The 25,815-nt window shown below is 36.2% G+C and overlaps 1 protein-coding gene across 1 annotated transcript in view; it reads left to right on the top strand.

The window, feature by feature from the left end:
- LOC106882693 (DNA polymerase alpha catalytic subunit) overlaps positions 1 to 19,536 on the top strand; it is a 35,033-nt gene extending 15,497 nt beyond the window's left edge. Inside the window, exons 15-39 of the mRNA XM_014933457.3 lie at positions 469 to 506; positions 920 to 1,039; positions 1,517 to 1,604; positions 2,517 to 2,578; positions 3,235 to 3,330; positions 3,486 to 3,602; positions 4,380 to 4,543; positions 5,395 to 5,524; positions 5,737 to 5,850; positions 7,110 to 7,209; positions 8,023 to 8,129; positions 8,267 to 8,419; positions 8,727 to 8,849; positions 9,024 to 9,056; positions 9,595 to 9,687; positions 9,950 to 10,155; positions 10,985 to 11,117; positions 11,557 to 11,688; positions 12,527 to 12,602; positions 13,574 to 13,672; positions 14,734 to 14,891; positions 15,923 to 16,045; positions 16,874 to 16,990; positions 17,687 to 17,762; positions 18,559 to 19,536. Coding sequence (XP_014788943.1) covers positions 469 to 506; positions 920 to 1,039; positions 1,517 to 1,604; positions 2,517 to 2,578; positions 3,235 to 3,330; positions 3,486 to 3,602; positions 4,380 to 4,543; positions 5,395 to 5,524; positions 5,737 to 5,850; positions 7,110 to 7,209; positions 8,023 to 8,129; positions 8,267 to 8,419; positions 8,727 to 8,849; positions 9,024 to 9,056; positions 9,595 to 9,687; positions 9,950 to 10,155; positions 10,985 to 11,117; positions 11,557 to 11,688; positions 12,527 to 12,602; positions 13,574 to 13,672; positions 14,734 to 14,891; positions 15,923 to 16,045; positions 16,874 to 16,990; positions 17,687 to 17,762; positions 18,559 to 18,680 — 2,780 coding nt within the window. The 3' untranslated portion in view covers positions 18,681 to 19,536. The remainder of the gene's footprint in view (positions 1 to 468; positions 507 to 919; positions 1,040 to 1,516; positions 1,605 to 2,516; positions 2,579 to 3,234; positions 3,331 to 3,485; positions 3,603 to 4,379; positions 4,544 to 5,394; positions 5,525 to 5,736; positions 5,851 to 7,109; positions 7,210 to 8,022; positions 8,130 to 8,266; positions 8,420 to 8,726; positions 8,850 to 9,023; positions 9,057 to 9,594; positions 9,688 to 9,949; positions 10,156 to 10,984; positions 11,118 to 11,556; positions 11,689 to 12,526; positions 12,603 to 13,573; positions 13,673 to 14,733; positions 14,892 to 15,922; positions 16,046 to 16,873; positions 16,991 to 17,686; positions 17,763 to 18,558) is intronic.
- The last annotated feature ends 6,279 nt before the right edge of the window (positions 19,537 to 25,815 follow it).

The following is a 25,815-nucleotide window of genomic DNA, read 5'->3' as shown; positions in this document are numbered from 1 at the left end:
CATAGCGCCAACCACCCGGAGAGTGTAGTGGGTGCTTTTATGTGCCACCGACACGAGGGCCAGTCAGATGGTACTGGCAACGGCCAGGCTCAAATGGTGTTACCTAATTCAACTGAATCTTATTTTGTATATACACACGTGTGTGGGTGGGTGTTACTTTCTCCTTGCTTTAACATCACATAAACAAGTGTCACTACCATGCAAGTGATGTCCTTCATTTCCAGTTTTCCATTTGGTCATGGGGGAACATTACCTTATTTGGACAGAGGTGAGGGTTGGCAACAGGAGAGCATTTAGCTGCAGAAAATCTGCCTTGACATTCTGTCTGACCCATGCCAGCATTGAAAAGTGGACATTAAACCAATGACACAATGAACACCTGTTATGTCTTTCATCAGAAGATTCTTTGATCTTTGAGGAATTTTAGAACTCTCAGGTAAACCAGATTATTTTTCTTTGTATTTTCAGAAGTTTCAAGACCTCCTGTCAGCTGGTGTAAATGTGAGGTAAAACACATTCTTGATATAAGCATTTTTCCCTTTAGTTTTTGGAATCAGTGTTCTACAACTTGATCCATTTCTAGAATCACTAAATAGAAATAACAGATAAAAATTGATAATGCATTTTCTGCTTTTGTTAATTTAATGATAATTGTTCTTGATTAACTTCTGTAGATTTTGGTAAAATGAGAAAAAGGATAACGAAATTTTGCCAATAAAAATTAAATATTTCTTGTTAAAATGCATGACTTTTGGGTTAAAATGGTTAACATTTAACCATAGATTATTATGGCCAGGTTCCAACCTGGCCATAATAATAAAATAAATATATTTCTGACCTTTTCAAGACAAATAGCACCAAGTCTTTAGAGAATTAAAAAGTCTTAAAACTGTAATTAGATTTATATTAATCTTTCCAGGCCTTTGTGAAAAACATGCAGGATATTTCTATTAACAAAGAGAAACTTGCAATTCCACCTTTAGTGGTGATGTCATTGAATTTAAGAACTTTACCAAACCCCAAGACTCGAGAGAATGAGGTAAGATACATTAAAGAAACAGGTGACATCCAGGTGTTCTGTTTTAGACTTTTGGTAGAAGTTTTTATCATTAAAATGATCTTTTTTCTTTCTTTCTAGAATTGCTGTCTTTAGTAGGAGATGGTCATCTTGTCACTGACTACTCAGTTGTAAAGAACAGCACCATTTTTTTAATCAATCACTTATCCCTTTTCAAGTCTACCATAAAATTATATTGTGTGATAGAACTGTCAATGAAACCCTCAAGAAGACCCAGGCTCTACAGTTTGTAAATATCCCAATAAAAGTACTTTTATTGGGATATTTACAAACTGTAGAAGACAACAGTTGGTCATCTGAATGGTCACATCCATTTGGAATTAACATTAATTAAAAGAATGGAAACATTGTTGCATTTTTAATTAATAATTTGTTAATTAAAATCAAAAAATAGTTTTAGAAACATGAAGTGACTGACTTGTATTTCTAATTTGTTAGATAATAGCTGCAGCTTATTTGGTACAGAAATCCTTAGGAATTGACAAACCTGCCCCAAAGACTCAATTCTTCAATGAACACCAATGTGGTAAGTAATTGCTGGGTTTTCTTTAGTTGGTTAAATAATAATTTCAGCTGAACAAATCAATCCCAATTCTTCATATTTTTTTGTCAGTCTCTTTTGCTGAACTGGTAAGTTATGGTGATGTAAACATATCAGTACTGGACACCAGGTGGTGGTGGGAGACAAAGACACACGCATGGTGGGCTTCTTCCAGTTTCTGTTTACAAATCTACTCACAAGGTGGGCCCATGGTTATAGTAGAAGACACTTACCCAAGGTGTCACACAGTGGGACTGAACCCAGAACTGTTTGGCTGGGAAGCTAACTTTTTACCACACAACCATGACTATGTTCAATATTTTTGCATGTGTAAAAAGCACCATTCGAGTGTGGCCGTTCTCAGCGCCACCTGACTGGCTCACGTGCCGGCGGCACGTAAAAAGCTACTCAAGTATGGTCGATGCCAGTACTGCCTGACTGGCCCTCATGCTGGTGGCATGTAAAAAGCACCCACTACACTTTCAGAGTGGTTGTCATTAGGAAGGGCATCCAGCTGTAGAAACCTTGCCAGATCAGATTGGAGCCTGGTACAACCTTCTTGCTTGCCAATCCTCAGTCAAACCATCCAACCTGTGCCAGCATGGAAAGTGGACGGACATTAAACGACGATGGTGATGATGATGTGTCCAATAGTTTTGTTGAAAGACTGTTTTCATGATTGAATGTCCTTTCAACTTTCATTGATCACCCCGGTGCGAAATAGAGGTGGAGCATGTAGTCAGTCAGGTAGACTGAGGCAAACAGCATTATGTATCATATCAAGAGGTTTCTCTACAATAACTTTAGGGTTTGAAATTGGGTTCATGTTTTCTTCAATAAAACACGAATTTGATCTCTTAAAATAAGTTGCTTTCATAGTTTTCTCTTCTCTTCCAGTAATCTGTCAACCAGCCAATTGCATCTTTCCATTTGAGTTTCGTGGTAAACTACAAAAAACAGTAAGTTTAAACAACTATAAATGAAACTGGGGCAATTTGTACAGATTTTGTGTTCTTTTTTTCTCTTACTCCTTTAAAATTCCGACTTCTCTGTCAATTATAATGCTTATTTATTCATTTAAAAAAAAATTAATCCTGCATCATTTCAAAGCTTTGAAATTTCAATGATGTATTGTTTATTTTTAGACTGTCATTGTTGGATTGGTGTGAGGGATTGGATCTGACCAGACTGGACATGAAACAGAAGGTTTTGGCCAGATGTGGCTGGTGTAAATGCTAAAGGCTTAACCCTTTAGCATTTCCAGCCCAAATATTGTTTTATGTTCACACTGGCCAGATTTGGCTTCTTACACCTACCCTACAATGTCAATCTACAAACAATTACACCATCGAGATCTCAGAGCTCCAAGATAATGCATGATTAATACACAGCAGCGTGGATGAAGAAGCATTACACTTGACAGAATAATCTGAATGCTAAGCGGTTAATCATGCATTCATTCTCTCTCTTTCTCTCTCTCTCTCTCTCTCTTTCTTTTTTTTTTACAGACACACACACACACACACACACACACACACACACACACACACACACACACACAAAAAAAAGAAAGAGTATTCTGAAATGTTAAAACATTGAATTTCCTTATTTCCAGCGAAAGGATCTAAAAGTGGAGGTGGTTCCAACTGAAAGAGCTGTTCTTGGATTCCTTTTGGCAAGGATTCATAAAGTAGATCCTGATGTCATTGTTGTAAGTTGAATGTAAATCTTCTCATTTTTCCATAACATTTCCTCCTCACTCTTAACTGGAATGAGATGGTTACCCATCGAAGTACTAAAGTTCCTCAGTCTAGCAGAGGTAATTCAATAAGCCATAAACTTAAATGTTTGTTGTTGTGTTTTCAGGGTCATGACATTGTTGGCTTTGATCTGGACATCATGTTACATCGCATCAGTGTTAACAAAATTGCTCATTGGTCCAAGATTGGACGCCTGAAACGGTCAATAATGCCAAAATATTCTGTAAGTATTTGTATCTGTTTTTCTATCTGCTGTGAGATTCCATATCTGAACTATTTTCTGTTCTAAGTGCTATGACATCTATTAACCGAAAATACTTTGAATTTAATTAAAGAGATATTTTATTTAGGTTTTATCTAAAAACAAAACAGTATTTTTAATATTGTTAGTAATTTTCTATCATCTTTCAAACATTGATTTAAATCAATGACTAGAAATGAGCTTAGGGTAAAATGTTTTTTCCCTATTTAGAATCTTCCTTTTACATTTTCAGTTCAAATTCGACTGGGCTTAACTTTGATTTTCATTTGCGACAAATCCATGTAATATATGAGGTGCAATCTTGTTCAAAGGCGATCCATATTTCCATAAATTTAAAAGATATTGTTGGAAATTGTGCCACAGTTGCAAAATAGAAAACAAATTATTTTCTTTATTTTACAAGTTCCAATTCCTAGGGAAAATGTATTTTTGTTTTACTCTTTCACTAACAACTTTTCATTACATTAGAAAAAATAATTTGACTTTTCCAAAGATGAATTAAAACTTCTATTCTGTGTTAAGTCTTGTATTCTGTGAGCAGATGTCTTTGTGGTGGGGAAAAGATATTCACAAGGCGTTGGTCGTCTTTTCACATTTCTTTCCTTATAATCTAAAAGTAGTCAAGAATATACTTCTTGGGTTATAATTCAAATCTTTTAAAAAAACCTTTCTTTCATCAGTTTATTATAAACTATTAAATTACGATATGTTTTAGTATCTCCATGTTTTACTGTGTAGGGTGCAAAGCAATATTCATCCTGCGGCCGACTCCTTTGTGACACTAAGGTGTCTTCCAGGGAACTCGTTAGGTTGAAGAGTTACGATCTTACAGAGCTTGGATTGCAAATCTTGAAAATAAAACGCATTTCTGTGGATCAAGACCATATTCGAGACATGTACAGGTAAGATTTCCTTGTTATCTACAATTAACTTTGAATATATTTGTAAGGTGGTACTTTGGATTTTATTTCAAAATATACTTTCATCATCACCATTTTTTTTGTCTTCTTTTCCATGCTGGCATGGGTTGGGCAAAACTTTTTGAGGATCTATTTTATGACTGGATGTCCATCCTGGTGCGAACTTTTCAGTTTTTTGTTTTTGCACATTACATCACCAACCTTTTAGACATTTTGTTTATGCGTGACACAAATGTCACTGGTACCAGTGCTGAACTGGTGTTAATGTTGAGACATCACCTGGGTGTCTTTGAGTTATTGAATTTATTAGATTTTATAATTAAAAACCACATTCGACAAACAGATTGAAATAAAAACTATTCTTGGCAGTAAAGCTATGTTTGTGTGTCTAGAAGTAATAATATTCCTTGGAAATATTTGTGCTCAGCAACAGAAATCATCTTTCCCCCAACCCCCACACACACATTAATATTTAGTGGAAGCAACAGAGTGACTCAGTCTGAGAGTTTCATGTGTTAGCACTAATCAAACTCTTTTGATTAGTGCTAACACATGAAACTCTCAGATCCCAAGTCACTCTGTCGTTTCTTCTATATATTAATGAAAATATACATTTACTCAGTCAATAAATTATGTACCAGTTGCATACTGGTTTCGATTCAATCGACTGCCCCTCCCCTCCCCAAGAATTTTGGGCCTTGAGCCTAGAGTAGAAAAGAATATATATATATGAAAATGTTTTAGGTTTAAAGAAATGCAGTGTCTTCCTTAAAGTTCATTTACTCTCTGATTGTCACTCTTCTAATTAACTGTCATTTCTAATTATTTTACAGCACCTTTGATCATCTGGTAAAGCTTATTGAATTTACTTTGATGGATGCTTCTTATATCCTGCGTATTATGTATGAATTGAACATTCTTCCTCTGGCGTTGCAGATAACAAGTATTTGTGGAAATGTCCTGGTAAGTTCTTGGTCTTTCTACTCCAAAAAAATTACTTCTGTAAAAATCACTTCAGTTTTCAATATTTAAATAAATTTTTCAAATGATTATCTTTTCTCGTTTGATCTTCATCTATAACCATCTGTAATTATTTCTCATTTGATTTCCACTTTTTATAAACAATTTGTCTTGTAAATATAATAACCACACTCAACTAAGCTTTTCTTTTACAGTCCCGCACTCTTCTGGGTGGCCGTTCTGAGAGAAATGAATATCTTCTGTTACATGCTTTTACTGAGAAAGATTTCCTTGTTCCAGATAAACAGTTTAAGAAGAAATTCTCTGCGGTATGTATTGTCATCGGGTTTCCATAGACTTGGCTTCTCATCAACCACTTTATAGAGAATGAGATGACAAAACTTCTTAATAATCAGCTGATACAGGCAATTCTTAAGGGTAGGGCCACTCCTACAAAGATGGTTCCCCCACGGGAAACCCAGTGAGGATAAGTGAAACACTAAATGAACAATTCAAGTGTTTTCCCCCATCCTTATTGCACATGCAAGTTAGCAAACCTGTAGGATTCTTTACAGCTAAATATCTAAAAAGGGATGCAGTAACAATTGATTACATCATCATCAAAGGATAGGATGCAATACAGGTTATAGAGGAGATAGGTTATAGAGGAGACAGGTTATAGAGGAGACAGGTTATAGAGGAGACAGGTTATAGAGGAGACAGGTTATAGAGGAGACAGGTTATAGAGGAGACAGGTTATAGAGGAGACAGGTTATAGAGGAGACAGGTTATAGAGGAGACAGGTTATAGAGGAGACAGGTTATAGAGGAGACAGGTTATAGAGGAGACAGGTTATAGAGGAGACAGGTTATAGAGGAGACAGGTTATAGAGGAGACAGGTTATAGAGGAGACAGGTTATAGAGGAGACAGGTTATAGAGGAGACAGGTTATAGAGGAGATAGACGCAAACTCAGCTGCTGGTTCTGATGGGTTCCCAGCAATCCTTATGAAATCGTGAGTCCTTGCAAAACCACTGCAGCTTCCTTGCAAGTGGTATTGTGGAAGTATAATCAATTTGTTACACATAAATTTTAAGGGCAAAATCTTATAGGGACCCCTGGGGTCATGTGAACCCCAGTTGAAACCCACTGGTATTAAACAATATTGCATTATTGATTAACCAGTTAGAGGTTAGAAGTAAAGTTGGTGGGGAAAATTGATTGGTCCTTAAATCTTTATCTGCAAATAATGAAGTTTGTTAACATGATGAAATGATGTGAGGTAAAAAAATATTTCTGAAATTATTTGTGTAATAATTATATTGTCCCATCATCTGCATTTTAACTTCGTTTTTACCTCTCTAGAATGAGTTGAACAGGTCTGCTCTAGGCCTTTTGGGTTGGACTTTTAACAAGGTGCATGAAGAGTTTTTAAAGTGAATGAAAATTATGTGGCACTGCAAATAAAGATCATATATCAGAATTGTATTTTACTACTTCATATTTTGTGATTCCATATTTTCTCTGAATCTTGTTGCTGACAGTGACATCATCATCAGTAATTTTAAAATTTATTTTTGACTTAAAGCCTGAATTTGAAGAAGAAGAAGAGGTTGCCATAGATAAGAAATCTTCATCTCGTAAAAAACCTGCCTATACTGGTGGCCTTGTTCTGGAACCGAAGAGAGGTAAAATTCAATGGACTTTGCATTCTCCAGTTTCTGATAATCTCATATCATCATTATTTATCTCACTTTCTCAATATTAGCTGTTGTGCTCTCCAAGCCCCTCCCCCAGCTTCATTTACTGTTGATGTCCGCTAGCGTTTACCATTGCATGATGTTGACTGTGTCCAGGGAAAACTGTTGGCATTTGGCCATTACTGTTCCTGTTGTCATTACATCTACATTTTAAGTAGCTGTGGGTTAAATAGGTATACTAAATCTCATCCCAGCTCTTGAAGCCCAAGCCTAGTTATTCCCAATATGTCCTGTTCATCCAAATCACTTCCGCCATTGTCATTGAAGCATTGACAGAATCATTAGCAAATCAGGTAAAATAATTCCATGTGGTATTTCTTCCAACTCTTTATGTTCCAAGTTCAAATTCTGGTGTGGTTAACTTTCCCTTTCATTATTCCAAGGTCAGTAAAATCAAGTACCACTCAGATACTGGAGTTGATGGGATCAGCTACCCCCCCCCCCCATCTCAAAATCACTAGCCTGAATTAGAAACAATTATTAGCAGGATCAGTAGAGCATCATACAAAATAAGTTGTGCTAGTTACTGTTCTTTAGTTTCTGAGTTCAATTCCAGCCATTCCTTTCGTCCTTCTTGGGTCTGTCCTCCTTCCCCTTGTGACCCGCGACCTCCATAAGAAACCATTACTAACCCCTTCACTTCCATTCATTTATCTGTTATTTTCGCTGACCATTTTAAGGAATATTTCCTTAATTTAAAACCACAAAAGCCTAAGATATTTTTTTAAATTTTATTTTCAGGTTTCTATGATAAACATATTTTGCTGCTTGATTTCAACAGTCTGTATCCGTCGATTATCCAGGAATATAATATTTGTTTTACCACAGTCTCTCACAAAGCATCTTCTGTTAGTATAACTTTGTTCTTTTGTTTATGGAATATTTAATGCTTTTTTTTTTTTCTGTGTATTTATACTCCCTTTGACATACATACACACACAAACACAAATATTTTGTGTATTTCAAATGTGAATTCTCACTTCAGAGTTATGCTGGTGAAGATAGAAATGTAGACCTGCCAGAACCTGGCTTGGAAGCTGGGATTTTGCCAACAGAAATTCGAAAACTTGTTGAAAGTAGACAGCAGGTGAAAAGCTTAATGAAAAGTCCCAACCTCACTTCGGAACAGATGATGCAAGTAAGAAGCAGCTTCATGATCGCCTTTCAATGTCAGCCTTTGTTTTTATTTTCACATAAGAATGAAACTGACTTTTATACGTATGAGAAAACTAATATTTGCTAATTGACCAGAATTTATAAAAGAAGCTCTTTACTGTAAATGATTTGTATCCTCTCATCAACAGTAATACTTAATTCTCAATACCCTAAGTTACTTTATTATAAATAGGTCCCATGGGGAATACAATGTATTCCCATACTCCTTCTGTCTCAATTACATTCTCTTTTGAAAATCTTTTCTATTCGTATCTTTCTATCTTTTACAGTATGATATTCGCCAAAAAGCTTTGAAGTTAACAGCAAATAGTATGTATGGGTGTTTGGGATTTAGTTCTTCCAGATTTTATGCGAAACCCCTTGCAGCCTTAGTTACAGAAAAAGGAAGAGAGGTAGGAATTACTATAAGAACTTACCAAAATTCAATTTTCAATACTTCTATTTTCTCTTAATTATTTTTTATTAGTAAAATCAAATAAAATATATTGGTTAATTGTTTATTTTACCAATATATAATAACTGGTGTATCAGTAATTCACCATCATTTTATATTTTTTGAATTCCAGATTCTGATGAAAACCAAAAACTCTGTTGAAAAGGTAAATCTAATTATCAACGAATTACCATTTTTTAATCCTGTAGTTAGACTCTCAAATTTTAAATGTAGATTAAAGTCTCAAACTGGTTTATCTCCCCTTAAGTAATATCGCTGAAGTGGTTACTGTAACAACAGCAGTGTTCGCGTTGGCTAATTGAACTTTTTTGTCACCTTGTGAAATATATCTCAGATTACATAATTTAAACACTCTTCTCTTTCTTTTATAGATATCTCCCTCATTCCTACATATTTAAAAATCCTTTTTGAAAGAGATGAATAAATTTGTTCTTGTCTTTCATCACTTCCATTCATATTTTCATATATCTTAGTTGATGATTTGGTCTTGTCTGCAGTTGTTATCCATTCTTATCCACACATCTCAATTATACATAATTTCAGTCCATAACGTTCAATATTATCAAATCCCTGTTAAATTTTCATTCATCTACAACTGTACCTTTAGCCATTGCCTTACCCTTGTATATTTTCCTGCAGCAAATTTATGACAAAACCCCTGATTCTTGTTCTTCTATTTTCAGATGAATTTTGAAGTTATATATGGTGACACTGATTCTATTATGGTTAAAACAAATTCTTCAGATTATAATGAATCCTACAAAATGGGGAACGTGGTGAGTTTTGACCATCATTTTTCAAGTGATTCTTTATAATATTCTACTTCTGACTCTGTCATGCTGGAGTTGATTCCAGGAGTGCTCCAGCATGACTGCAGTCTGATGACTGAAGCAAGTAAAGAATAAAGAAACCTTCCCGTTAAAGACTGATGTTTCGTCATCTTCCACTCTTAGAGTTGCAGGCAGCAACTGCCAGGTTAATGGTCTACAAAATAGGACTGTCATAAACTGAAAATGACTTTATTTTTATTTTCTCCAGATCAAGACTGAAATCAATAAATTATTTCGACTACTTGAGATCGATATTGATGGCATATTTAAATCAATGTTACTTTTGAAAAAGAAGAAGTATGCTGCGATAAATCTTCAGAAGAATTCTGATGGTAAAATAATTGAGATAAAAGAATTGAAAGGTCTCGATATTGTCCGGCGTGATTGGTGTGATTTGGCGAAAGAGACTGGAAAGTAAGTAATCTTAAAATGGAATTCAATTTCTTGGGTGTCCAACATTGTCTTCATGATTCCACAACTGATCTGAGGTTTCTGTGAGGAGCATATGTACAAATTAGTGTGATAGTAGCTTGCTGTTGATGTTCATACTACCATTCCAATTAGTGTCTCTGACAACCACTCTAAGACATGCGATAAAGTGCTATGGAGAGATAGTATCTCCTTGTTTGACACCCTTCCTTACAGGAACTTTTACAGGTGGTGACAGCACATTTTTATTGATGGTGCATATCTAATTTGAGAGGTTTGAAATAGTGTGCCTTGGCTTCTTGCATCTCTGAAGACTTCAGCACTACATTTACCTTGGTATTATTAAAGGCCTGTTTAGAATCAACAAATGGGGGCAGCTGATATCTTTTCATTCATTCTAGAAACCGTTTGAATAGTCTCTTGAGTTCAAATTCTTTCACAAAATACAGATGGATGTTTTCCAAAGGGTTCCTCATCCTATGGCATCCCAACTAGTTCTCTTAGTTTTCTCTTTCTCTTTTTATTTTGTTTTGTTTCCAAAACTGACAACCTATCAATTCTAGTGTTTCTCATTAATTCCATGTCTGTCTTTTCACCTTTCATGTTTTATGAATGCTGTTATAACCAATGGAACTTAAGAAAGTAAATGGTTCAAAGGCATCGTTAGTAAATAACAAAATAAGTGGAAGTGAATAAGATCTGTTGATTGATTTTGTGGGGGAAAATTTTAAGCAATTTTGGATTCTAAGTTTTGTTTTTTTTGTCCTTTTTAACCCTTAAAACTCAACTTTTTGAAAATTTATTTCTTCAATAGTTTTGCTGTAACAGAAATCTTATCAGGCAAGCCCCAAGATACAATTCTTGAAAATATTCACATGGAACTGTCCAAAATCAGTGAAAAAGTCAACAAAAATGAGTATCGGATTGAAATGTTTATTATTACAAAGGTTGGTCTGATTCCCATATGATATCTGATGCTGATTTATACATATATAACATGATTTAAGTACTTATGATATGATTTGTGGATGTACATGTTATCTAGATGTGAGGTCACCCCTACATGCCAAACCCACAGATTCCATGAATGGAGACCTTGAAAATATCCTCCACTGGAGATATGCCTCTCTTCTTTGCCCAGATAGAACTACAAACTCCTACACTACTCATATATCACTCCTCACCTTCCCTTAATCATGAGCAGCACTCAACCAAATCCCTCAACATTGCTTCAGTTTTTGGGTCCCATTATTATTAAAGATCTCTCCTGGGGAAATTTCGTCCTTAACATAACCAAGACCACCGACCTAGAATTTATACATTATTGACATTTCCCGTTAGCATTCCCTATTTTACTCCTGTTGACTCCAAACTTTTCCATCGCAGCAACTCACTAAAAACCCAGAAGATTATCCAGACAAAAAAAGCCAATCGCACGTTCAGGTCGCCATTCGAATGAATAGTAAAGGTGGGAAGAAACTGAGAGCAGGTGACACTGTCCCATACGTCATCTGCCAGGTAAGTTTATTAACACCGCTTCCGTTGCCATTATGATAGAATCAAACCCACTGGGTCATTGGTGTTCTTTGAGGTTTCTTTTCAGTCTCTTAGTTTAATATTCAGGAACTGAGTCTCATTATTACAAAATGGTTTTGATAGTAGTAGTAGTAGTAGTAGTAGTGATTTGTTGATCCGGGGGATTTTAAACTGTGTCTGGTGTGTATCAACATCAGTCCTGTTGATTAGACTCTGGTCTTGTGTTAATGTGGAAGATTATTATTATTATTCTTATTATTATTGAGGTGGTGAGCTGGCAGAATTGTTAGCACGACGGGTGAAATGGTTAGTGGTATTTTGTCTGCTGCTATGTTCTGAGTTCAAATTCCACTGAGGTCAACTTTGCCTTTCGTCCTTTTGGGGGTTGATGAAATAAGTACCAGTTATGCAATGGGGTCAATCAACTGGCCCCTTCCCCACAAAATCCAGGCCTTGTGCTTATAGTAGAAAGGATTATTATTATTGGTACCATTACATCATGAAGACTGTGTTTTCGGGGTTTCCTTGAGCCACATTTCTTGATAATGCACCCTTCCTGCTGCCAGAAATTATCAGGAGATCTGAGATCAGGATTATCCATCAGAATAAAATCTGAGTTTATTTTTCTCTGCCAGCAAATGACCATTTTGAGGTATCAACTAATAACAAAACAAGCAGTTCTTTAATTTGCAGAATCATCATCATCATCATAAATGTAAAACTTGCTGGTTGTAAAACCAAGTTCACTGACTAAAAATTTAGTGTTTCCCTTTGTTAAAAGTTGTGCAAGTTATTAAAATTTAATTTAATTGGTTTCCAGGACAATTCCAATGCTTCCTATCAACAGAGGGTTTATCATCCGGAAGAATTACTGAAAAATGACAAATTATCTCTTGGTAAGCAAATTATCATTTTGACAAAATTGAAGTCTTTATGGAATTATTCCTTTCATCTCAGATTGAAATTTTATTTCATCCTATTTATGATATTCTGTTATTTTCCTTATCTTTGTCCACATTTTGCTTTCTAAATTATTTGGAAGTGGTTTTATTAATGATTTGGTTATCAAAAGAAGGTTCAATATTTTTCTGAGTTTGTCAATATAAGGCTCAGACAAATAAATGAGATTTGACCATCTAATCAGGAGGTTGGATTAGCCTCGTTAAATTAAGACTGACACAGCAGGTTTGATTACCAGTGAGTCTAATAAAAGCAATCTTTCATAAGCATCAAAGGGAAAATCTCTGTATTCACTTAACTTGCTAGAAATAACAATCAAATCACACTCTCCCTATCATGAAAAAGGAACATGTAGGATAATGTGGTCTACACATAGCAAAAAGATGAGGTCATGGGTGGAAGGCCTTATTTGATTAGAGTTGACTTGGAGCTAAACAACATCATCATTTACCATCCATTGTCCATACTGGCATGTGTTGGACAGTTTGACCGGGCTGGAAGGCTGCACCAGACTCCAGTCTGATTTGGCATGGTTTTCTATGGCTGGATGCCCTTCCCAATGCCAACCACTCCACGAGTGTAATGCGTGCTTTTACATGCCACCGGCACAGGTGCCATTTGCGTGACAATGGTATCTTCCACAACTGTGATTTTACTTGGTTTCATGGGTCTTCTTCTCAAGCGTGACATAATGCCAAAGGTCTCGGTCATTGCCTCCATGAGGCCCAACACTCGAAAGCAACTCAGCCACTTTGCCTCCATGAGGCGCAGTGCTTGAAAGGTCTTTACGTGCCACCAGCATGGGTGCCAGTTACCACAATTGTGTGTGTCTTTGAATAATTTCAAGTTACTAAATATGTTCCTTATATCTTTTTATTTTAACCAAAGTTTGGTTTTTGTTTGGCAGACACCCAGTATTATCTGGCTCACCAAATCCACCCTGTCATCACCCGTCTCTGTGACCCAATTGAAGGAACCGATGCTGCTCAGATTGCTCAATGTCTTGGTAAACTTCAGTTTTTGAAATTTTTTTTGTCTTATTTTACATTTATATTTTATTGTTTTCTACATTATTTTTTGGAGGGAAATTGTTAAAAAATTTGGCTGTTTTCATATTGAGGGAGTAACTGACTCGATAAGCTAAATGTCCTTCTAATTGAAGATACCACTGTGAAAGTGTGTGCGTGTGATTCCATGTATGTTTCCATTATTTAGCTGCTGCTAACACAGGGTTTGAATTTTGTTTTCCTTGTGCAACACTTTTGCACATCAGCAAATAGTTTTATGCTATTTGTATACATACCTGTAGCTAGCTATGATGAACTTTTTTTTTTTTTTTTTTTTTTTTTTTTTTTTTTGGAAGAGGAGTTTGTGATACTGAGAGCAGAAATGACTGCAAAATATTGATGTCTGTTGCTCTTGTTCACTTCCAGGGTAATACCATTTCGCCTGTTTTGAGGCATGGTGTGTTTTTCTAATATGCTATATCTGTAAAAGAGTCTCCTTTAGACAAAATACTGCACTTTTGGAGCATTTACTCACTGGCATACAGTATATGACATTGATATTATATATATATATATATATATATATTGTTGTATTCGGGGATGGTCACGTTGCCAATTTAGTTAATGAGAACACACGCACTATATATTCAGGGTTCACTTGCTTCAGCCTTATTTCATATTAATATAAATACAATTAATATGAAATAAAGCTGAAGCAAGTGAACACCAAATATGCAGTGCGTGTGTTCTCATTAGCTAAACTGGCAACATGACCATCCCCAAATACAACAATATCTGTTTCAGCACACGAATTCACATCAAGAATCTTGCAAAACGAATATGTAAACGTGTGTGTGTGTGTGTATATATATATATATATATATATATATATATATATATATATATATACACACACACATATGCACACACATACACACATGGCCCATCACACTATGGCAAACTGAATTATGAGCGTAGTACAAGAACACAACACAATTCTTGTTGTTGCATGTTCAACTTTGGAGGTAATTTTTTCAGAATAACCCATTCTCTCACTTAGGATTGAACCCAGAAAACTATCGACGAACAGTTTATCAAGAAGAGGAGGCTGATGACCCATTGCTTGGATTGAAGTCGTCAGCTGAAGAACGTTACAAAGATTGTGAGAAATTTGTGGTGAAATGTCCTGGCTGTGACACTTCCTTTACATTCGGTGATGTGAGTTACATTTTTCTTCTTTCATATAAATTATTCAGATTTTCTTTCAAGGTAAGCCACAATCTAAATCAGAAATTGTTAATATTTATATAGTTTCTAGGTGTGTAAGGCCCTGGCATCACCATAGATGAGACCACCTTTGTATAAAAGCTCACCCATTCAATAATATTGACGTTGTCACTGTCATTTAACATCTCTTTTCCATGCTGGTATGGGTTGGATGGTTTGACAAGGTGCAACAAGCAGCAGAGTTATGCCAGGCCCCAATATCAGCTTGCCATGGTCTCTATGGCTGGATGCCAAGTAAGTTGCAAGACTAAGAAAATGGTGATGCCAGAGTGTATTCTCTAAGAACAAGAAAGTGAGTATAAGGGAGAATGTGGACAGTGGGTTAATTCCTTAAGAGTGTGAGAGATAAGAGATGAGGAGAGAGAGGCGAAGGTAGTGAATGGTGATCAGTATGGAGGGGGGTGGTGGAAATAACCAGAAAGGAGGAGATGATAGGAAGGGAGAAAGTAGCAGTGTCATAAAGCTGTGGTGGAGAGGAAGATGTACAGTAACCCAGATGGAGGTCAGAGATACATAAGGGTGGCTATAGTGAGTGGAGCAGTGACTGTGGGGAGTGGCATATTTGCTAGTGGGTATGAGTGGGTGTTGAGAATGGTAACAGATATAAGAGGTGTTAAAGATGAGGCATAGAAGACCAAAGATGTAGCTGAGGAGAGAGAGATAACTGAAGGCAGAGAAAGAAGGTGATTGGTGGGAAACAGTATGGGAAGGGAGGAGGGAGGGATGTTGATAGGAAATGGTTCAAAGAGAAGCCAGAAGTCGCTGAAGGGAATGTTGAAATATCTGCTGATTCTGTTCTCAGATGATTAAAGCAGCTGACTATTGACATAGAATGTTTAAGAATTTAAATATATTTTGTTTTGTTATGTGTGAATGTGAAAATATATAGTTTTGATAATTCTAACTTTCAGAATTCTATTTTTAAGTGCATTTTTTTTTGTTTTGTTTTTCCAATTTTTCAGAAAGATTTCAGTTTTGACCACTGCCCCACTGAATCCTGTAATACAGCACCGAATTCCTATGTCAACCAAATAAACAATCAGCTCCTCTTTAACATCAGAAAACACGTCAAAGAGTATTATAAAGTGAGTAGACCCATTATTGGAACCAAGAATAACGGTTGTTTTGAAAGTCAGCTCTATTTGTGTGGCTGTAATTTAAAATCTTTCCTTGGACTGGACATGTCCACAATACTGCAAATATCTTTACATTTCTTGTGTCACTCTCCTCTGAGAAGCCCAACATTCTGGCTTTTGGTGCTGTTTCTTGCCATAACTTCTTTGATCTCCGTCTTTGTGAGGTTTATACTAAAACAAGATGCAAATTCTATTGATTGGTAGAATTCAATGATGGGGAAAAATTCTGTATTCTAGAGTCAGCCAGTCTTTAGCATTGTGGAATAACCAACGTGAAATCCATAAAGGTTTGATGGTGTTGTGGAGAGGATTGCTTTACTTGTTTCAGTCATTAGACTGTGGCCATGCTGGGGCACCACCTTGAAGAATTATAGTTGAATGAATTGACCACAGTATTTGATTTTTGTAAAGCTTGTACTTATTCTATCAGTCGCTTTTGCTGAACTGCTGAGTTACAGGGATATAAACACACCAACACCTGTTGTCAAGTGGTGGTGGGGGACAGATACACACTTACACATACTCATGCATATATATACGACAGGCTTCTTTCATTCACAAGGTTTTGGTAAGCCTGAGGTTATAGCAGAAGACACTTGCCTAAGATGCTGTGCTGTGGGACTGAACCCAGAACCATGTGGTTGGGAAGCAAATTTCTTACCACACAGCTTTGCCTTCCTTACTGTTATGGAATATTTGTTTGTGCTTTCTTCATTGTCATTTATTGTTTGATACGATTGCATAAATAAGCTGAAACAAATTGATTTCTGTTGCTAGGGTTACATGAAATGTGATGATAGTGTTTGTGCTGCTACTGTCAGAAAGATGCCTTTAGCTTTTAATCGTGGTCATCCAATTTGTCCTGTCTGCTCTCAAGGAATTCTTCGGTCTCAAGTAAGTATTTTTTTACTAAAAATATTTTTTAATCAGTGCTACAAGAGTTATTTAGCTGTCAATTTAAAGTTCTAATGCAGTTTCCTAGTTTCAATAAATCCCCCTTTCACTATGAAATCTTTTTCTTCTTCAGTATTTCTCTGCCTCCATTCACCTTTTGTGGTAGACTGACTGTTTTTACCCGTTCAGATTAGTCTGTCAAATGTAATGCTTATTTATGCACATTGCTTTGAATAAATCATGCATGTAGGGTAGTTGTTTTGGGCTGGTTTGAATGCTAAAGGGTTAAGGTTTAATATTAAAGTCTTTAGGCAGAAGGTTACGGTTGAAGCAATGCCCAGTATATAACTGGTATTTCAATGATCTTAAATGAATGACAAACGAAGTTAATCCCAATGGATTGCTTTAATTTTTACCAACTTGATATTTTTTTTCTTAAATCTTCGACTCATCATCATCTCTTAGTGTCCATCTGCATAGCTTGGACAATTACTCATACCTTGTGGTGTTATTATCCCTTTACATCCTGAATTCAAACTCTGCTTGGGTTGACTTTTTCATTCCTTCGACTTTGATAAAATAAGTACCAGTAATATTCTAGGAATCATTTCAGTCAACTATGCTTGGTGCCCTCTAAATATATTGCTTTAGAAATTGTTATTTATGTAATAAAACCATTTTCGTTTCCCCTTCTAGTATACAGACACAGTCTTGTACAACCAGCTTTGTTATTACAAAAGTCTTTTTGAACCCAAGTCTTCCCAGACGCCAGGTAATTCGACATTTTCTATTCACACCTCACTTTAATCAAACACTCTCTAGAAACTATTTTGTCAACACACGTTCACACCTCACTGTATAAAGCAATTTCAGTATGCTAACACACACACACACACTGTATAATATAATTATGTTCACACACACACATGTATTCCTTTATTGTATTTGATGACATTTCTAATCTGTCAGTTTCTGTCCCAGGATTTGTAAGTGAAGTTCTGTAAAGTTTCCATCAGTTGGACAATCACTCTCTGTCTTTTACTTGGATATTTACCAATAACTGACTTCACAGCAACAATAATTTTGTTTATTTAGATAATTTTTACCATCTAATTATTTATTGATGTGAAGAGAGACAATTAATTAGTGCAACAGGATGCAGAAGTGTTTTGTTGGGAGTGTAAAGTGCTAGGGTTCGATTTCTACCAGTGGTGAGGAGAAAACGGGCTATAAACTTTTCTTGTCCAAATGTATCTTAACTCTGTAAGGGGGTTGCAAAACTTTACCAATTTTAGCGAACATTATTAACCACCAAAACGCCCCAAGAATATGAAGTACATGTCTATCACTGGTTGTATGCGATGTGGTTTCAAACCCATGAGTAGCTTTGAATCTTTCTTCTGACTCAAATTTCTGACTTAAAAAATCTGATGGAACTGACTTTGAATTTTAGGCAATTTTTGATTCTAGAAACTGATGAGCTACAGAATTAGGAACTTTATATTTCAAATAACTTAATATAATTAATTACCCTAAAGCTGATGTGTTTGTTATTATTTTTGTTTCAGGCATGCCACACTCTCCTGAATGGACAGCCATGCAAAGAATTCTTTCCCAAACTGTCCAACATTATTTGTCCAAGAGTGCCTATTCTGTGGTCAGCCTCACCAAAATATTCAGGCAGCAATGAATGATTGTTACTCCTTCTCCCAGATTTTGTATTTTATTCCTTCATTACGTTATTGAAGGGCCGTTCCATCTGTGTCAAGGGTCCATCCACCCATCCACACCCACCCACACAAATAAATATACCCATGTAATCATATTTCTTGTGTAAATTCAATATTCTGTAAATATATAATATTATGTACATCTAAATATATTCTCTCTCTCTCTCTCTCTCTCTTTCTGCATGTGTATGGTGCACCAGCATGACCGCAGCCACTTGGCTGAAACCCATAAACAAATAAATATATATATATACACATATATATATATATACACACACACACACACACACACACCCACATACACTGAAATATTCTCTTGATACTTGCATTAAAGCTGTATCATTGTTTCCCAATTATTGTTTATCAACATAAAATTACCGAAAATATTTCTTTAAAGTTTTTCTTTCGTTCATTTTCCATTTTTATAAGATTCCCCCTCCTTCAGTTTTAATTCCTCCATTCCTTACTGGTTTGTTAAACCAATTCTCCAAATGAGGGCTTACATTAAACTTCTATAACTCATCTGTTTTTTTTTTTTAATGCTTTCCCCTGCCCACACACACATACATGCGCAATAGGGAGGACATCTAACCATAGAAACTAAATCCAGACTGGAATATATGAGTGAGACATGGTCTGCAACCTCTCCAAGAGGGCAGGAATCTCAAATAAGATTTTGGTCTCTGGTGTTCCATCCAAACATTGTCAGCATGTACAACACACACAAACTCACAAGGTCATGTAGTGTAAACAAATTTATTTTATACAAATATGATGATAAAATTAATGAAAAAATAAAATATTTATTTTCATTCATTTATTGTTTGGTTTTGTTTTCTCAAAAATCTGCCCAGTGTCTGTCTGTCATCATTCATGCTATCATTAGGTTAATGATGATGATTATGTAGAAATGTCTGTGTATTGAAAAATACTGACAGAAGAACTTCATCTTTAGTAAGGTCCCTCCAACAGTGACCTCCACCTTCAACAATGCCATTCCAGCAGAACTTCAGCACCTCTCCAATAATGACCTTCACCTTCAATGATGTTCTTCCAGTGGTGACATTCACTTTGACAATATCACCCAATCCAATGTTTGTAACATATTTTCCAATTCCTCTCAGACAAATATTTCCTTGTTTTGTGTCGAAGGAATTTCTATAAAAGCTGTGTCCTAATAAAATAATTACATGAATAAAAGATTCTCATCAGACTGCTGAAGACTTGATTGAATGAGGAACCAATGGTAAATTATACTGAAGAGCAGGTTCTCTGCAGTTCTGGAGTGTATTGAGGCTGTAGGAGAGAAAGAACCCAATGGTGATGGGGAAGAGTAGATCTGGCTCCACAGATTCTGTAGTGGTGGTCATTGAAGAGGGAGAAGCAGTATTTGTTCTGGACCGCTTCCCTGATTTCGAATTGCTGTGAGATCAAACTTGCCTTTTATCCTTTGAGGGTCGATTAATAATGTTCACGATGGTAGAGAGAACAGAATTGTCCCATTGTCGGGAAAGACACCTTGCTATATAAGTTTGTGTTTTGAGTTGAAATTCAACGAAGAGATTCTAATCTTGCAGATAGCAGGGGCCTCTTGCCTAACCACGTGACCACAATTATAAAAGTTGTAATGGGTAGAAGAGGAGGAGGATACCGGCTGTGTTAAACAATGATGATGATATTTGAAAATGAACCACTTAGGGCTGTGTTAGAGATGTGAAAGTCCATACCAAGGAAGGCGATAGTGACCAGTGACCACATTGAGATGTAGGAAAGTTGTAGTGACCACACAACTGTCTGGAATAAGTCAAAGTAGAAACAGATGATCTCCGAAAGGTGAGAAGTTGAGAATTGTCGGGTCTCTGACTGAATGAAGTAGCAGGCGGTTTGTGAGGTTTCCTTAAGCAAAAGTGACACACGACCCGACAGGCTGAGACTGAGTGCTGGGTTAGGACTGGAGGTGAAGAAGATATCGATAAAAAGTGTTTGGAGGACCGATCAGGGTTAAAAGGGTGCGATGGGTGGCTGTTTAGAACTATTTAATTTGGCTCTTTTAAAAGTGAAGAAACAAAGACGTCGGATGGTGTATTAAGAGTTGAGGTAAAATATAGATGTCGTCCATGTAGGACTAGAAACAGTAATACGTGTCGGTGATTAGAGGAATCTGGGGAACGTTTGCGTCATCAGATGAATTTAGAGGAATCAAAAAGGAAGAGAGATTGGAGCTAAAATCTTTGTTTTTGAGATGAGACCAGTTTTAACGAGAGGAACAGAGCTGAACCAGTTTGGACATTAGGGAATTGTGCCTCAAAGAGAAATAAGTGATGCTGTTTGTATATTAATACTAGCTTAAAACCCACCCTATCGAGCGGTTTTTAAGCTAGCTCCTGTGGAGGGTTCTTCAGTGGGCCTTGGGCCCAACAATGACACTTCATGCATTGAGTGTATATTAAATTTTATTAAACTTCAACAATATTTTTCAAACAACGAATAATTTTCATCAAAACAACGATATAATTTGTCATCTCATTCGGGGTCAGTACAAAATAGCTGGCTTCCATTCCCTATCATTGAACAATCAACATATAGCTGGCGGTAGGCAACAATAAATTAACCTTTTAAAAGTTCAGCGATAATTCTGCCGCCACTTAATTTAAAGACAATTTGATGTGCATAGACCTTTTCGTACAAACAATTAATTGTAGTACGTATCGAAACTCAGTTTGAAAGAAAATTACGCCACCGTTGCTAAACCAAGAAGGAAGAATAGTAGAAGAGTCATTGAATAGTGAGAGAGGGGTAAAGCAGGAGGAGTAGTAGAAGTGTCATTGAATCGTGAGAGAGGGGGTCGGAGGAGTAAAGTTTATTATTAGAGAAGAGACAGCCGTCCAGATTAGAAGTCCGTGGATGTTTAAAGAAATTGGTAAGTGAGGTCCAACCTGGAAAGACCAGATTTTGATATATATATATATTTATAAAAAAAAAAAGAGGATTGACCAGTGGATAATGTTCTTTCAATGTCTTGTTTTTTCTTTGGAGTTAATCATAGAAAAAATGGTGAATGTTAAACTCGTGAGGCAAAGATAATGGCAAGACTCATGAGTTACTGTTAACCACGATATCTGTGGAATATTCGGTTAGAAACGAGCGATTACTTGAAATTCTGTGATACCTGACGTTACAAACTGAAAAAGGGAGATATTGCTGATAGGGGAACCACTGAAGACATTATCTACAGATTCCTATTCATGGAACAAATGGTAGTGGGCTTCCAATGAGAAACTTTCCATTTTTATTCTCTGAGCTGAGATGCAGCTTGTCGTGAGCCTGTCGTCTTGGTTTCAAGGTTTGCAAAATGCTTCTAACAGCTTTGTCGTGTAAAATTGGGTCATGTATCAGGTTTAGTAAGTAACCAAGAGAAACTCATAGCTTTAATATTCCCTGTGTGTTATGTTTCAGTCTTGGGTGGTACCACACTAGTAAACCATGACTGATTGTGTTTAGTGAGTGGGGTAGTTTAGGATTTAACGGGAAACTGGCACCACACAACACCACTAAACAGTCAACTCATCTGTAGGTGTATTGTATAATTTACTCCTGCTTTGGTTGGGTTTTCGAGATGGTGAATCCTTTGCCTAAGGTTTCTCGTCTCTGGAAGAAACTATTATATTATAATCAATCCGATATATGATTAAAATGAAGCGAAATTACTTTAATCGGGAGTGGACGCCAGCTCAAAAGCCTCGGCTATCCAGGAATTATTACAAAAGATATTTGCAATACTTTAACTATTTAAACAATAGGACACAAGATCGTAACTTATATAAATCAATGTATGACATTGTTATAGATTCGATACTGTTTTTATTTCAATCTATTTCTGTAAAATCCAGGGAGAACATTTTCTCGAAGTCTTGTGCTGATTAATACAGCATTTAGACCATAACATCTCACCAAATGTCATCTGTAATAATCATGTAATCCGAACTAAAGAAATTTCAAGGATTTAAGGAATTTTATAAAGAATCCATAAAGTGGTTTATATTTGCTGAAGACGAAGGCTTCTAAAATAGAGAAAAGCACAACATTTTGTTTGCTGGAAGAGAAGTTGCACTAAATTTGGGTTTGAGCCCAAAGTCATACGATATCAAGGCCAAATATATTTTGATATATCTAGTTTGTTTAGTTGGTGGCTATAAAGTATTGGCCAAAGAAAATTTACTGCTTACTTTGTTTTGTCTAATCAATAACAGGGAACGCGATGACCGAATCAATGGTATGCAGCAAAACAAGAGGTTAGCGGTTCGTATCTTAACAGAGACACTGTGTTGTATCCATGGCTGAAATATATATTTAGCACTTGTTTCACTTAGTTACTTAATATATTATACAGGGTGTCCACAAGGTCTGGGTACACGGAGTAAATAAAATCATAACATAAACAATTAAATATAAGAAATAATAATTTCTTAAAGTACGTGTTAATCGCCATGTACCCAAACTTTGTGGACACCCTGTAGAATTCTTTCATATACTGACGGATACAGTCACTAAGTATTGAACCCGTTACGATTGCTAACTGACATTAGACACATCAGGTTAGATTATTTTGTCTAAGAGTTATTTTATGTCCGAAAAAAAAATGGGATGCTCATGTTTGGAACATCTATAATTGAAAGTTTGCTCAGTCAAAAACTAACCTGGGGTTAAACAAGTCAAAATACCACGTCTACTTCACCAATACAATGCCAGGCATCTCAGTATGACAGAGACATTTTTAAAAGTCGATATCGTCTGTTTGAAAATAACATCAAGAATGTCTGACCAACTTGATAATCGTGCGGCAATGTTTGTAGTTTGACTTCCCCGTGGCCAAGTGTATGGTTGGTTATTATCGACTTTTGACAGGTGCGGATTCCTTCGCTTGACCCCCTCCTAAATATTTACCTCTTCAAATTTAGATTAAATTAAGGGGAAATGGGGGTTAAAGACATAAGATAAACAACTAGAAGGACGAAGTATTTATTCTTTTTTATCTGCCCAGCCGTGGATTCACCTTGACCAGTGCGAATAAGCCAGGAAAAACTGTATTTGGGATGTTTATGGTTTCCAATAAAAAGAAATGATTTGTTGTAAATCTAAATCTCTAAAACCGGGAGGGTTGTTGGAGAGAAAAATAGGAGCTGTACTTTATACAAACTCTCTCTCTCTCTCTCTCACTCTCTCTCTCTCTCTCTCTCTCTCTCTCTCTCTCTCTCTCTCTCTATATATATATATATATATATATATATATATATATATACATATATATATTCTTTTTCATTTTTTCTTTTTGTTTCAGTCATTTGACTGCGGCCATGCTGGAGCACTGCCTTTAGCCGAGCAAATCGACCCCAGGGCTTATTCTTTGTAAGCCTAGTACTTATTCTATCGGTCTCTTTTTGCCGAACGCTAAGTTACGGGGACGTAAACATACCAGCATCGGTTGTCAAGCGATGTTGCGAGGAAAAACACACACAAACATATACACGCATATACATAAATGTGTGTGTGTGTGTATATATATATATATATATATATATATACGACGGGATTCTTTCAGTTTCCGTCTACCAAATCCACTCGCAAGGCTTTAGTAGAACAAGGTGTGGAATAAGATTGTGTGGCGTTCATCCTTTTTTTTTTGTTATTTATTATTATTTATTTTTTCCGGGGTGGGGGGTCAAGTTAATGATGTCGTGCGAGTGAAGTATCCTTAACCATGAATTGAAACCAGGACGCCAGCTGAACTGGCTGGGAGTTTATCAGGTTAAATGGTGTAGATTTGAGAAGAAGAAGAAGAAGAAGAAGGAGAAGAAGTGATATAGAGATAGTAGGTAGGGGTGATGAACGGAGGACGAGGAGTTGGAGAGAGAGAGGATGGCAATTGGTTTGCAATGGTATGTGTAGTCGGTGATGGAACACGAGTGCAGGTATTGTGTAAATATATTGATCGGTGGTCATTAGCTAAAACTTGATTCTACCCCGCTTTTCAGTGATTATAGCCAACTTCATTGGACGCTGCACATTTTTAAGTGATTGCTCTCTTCTAGCAGGAGTCAGTCATTATTTAGTAGCCAGTTTGCCAGAGGTCTATTGTCTTCTCAAGTAGCTTGCAAGAATAGATGGCTCGCTGAATAACAGAACTTGTACTAAACTATTAATGACTGCTGATATAGTCGAGCAGAAGAATTAAACATTAATTGGCTACATTCAGGAGCGTGGAGATTAACTGATGAATTCTCGATCAAAGGGGCCGGGCCCACCACCACAACCACAACCAATACCACAACCACCTGCAACAACAACAACAGCAATAACAATAACACAAAAACAGTGCAGACAACAGTTAAACCACGCCATTGACTCGAAGCTTTCTTTTTTTTTATCCTTTTTCTTTTTGTGAGATTCGGTGCGTTATAGTGGAACTAATAGAGCATGCTTGACTGCTTCTCTTAAATAGACCGATGAAATATAGATTATATTAAGGCTGTTATACAAATAATCCATTATTAACAAATGTACATGACATAATAAAGAGAAAACAGATTTCGTTAGATTTTAGAGTAAAAAAAAAATAATAGACAAAAAACAAACAAACAACTACACGCTGAATTGTTGGTGTTTCTTTTCTGTTGGTGTAAATAAAAGATTGTTTTGAACATTAACTTCCATGAGTAATTTCACTCATATATATATATATATATATATATATATATATATATATATATATAACTCATATATATATATATATATATATATATGCAACCTTGCTATAGATAGGAACACACACCACTATCATTATTACCATCATCATCACCACAAGCACTACATCATCATCATCACTATCACCACCACTACCATCACCATCACCACCACCACCACCACCACCATCATCATCATCATCATCATCATCACAATGCTAGTCTATAACTTGAGTGGATATTAATTTCACGTGCAGCTCAGTCTTTGTCCGCCGAGACCAGACCAGAGTGACTCAGTGGTTCGAGATGACAAATGAAAGACAGTCTTCAAGGCAAGTCATTTCTGTGGATTCCA

Source organism: Octopus bimaculoides, chromosome 19 (assembly GCF_046866305.1).
Source record: "Octopus bimaculoides isolate indiv1 chromosome 19, ASM4686630v1, whole genome shotgun sequence".
NCBI lineage: Eukaryota > Metazoa > Mollusca > Cephalopoda > Octopoda > Octopodidae > Octopus > Octopus bimaculoides.
Note: the sequence above shows the minus strand (reverse complement) of the source record. Positions and strands in the feature narration are given on the sequence as shown.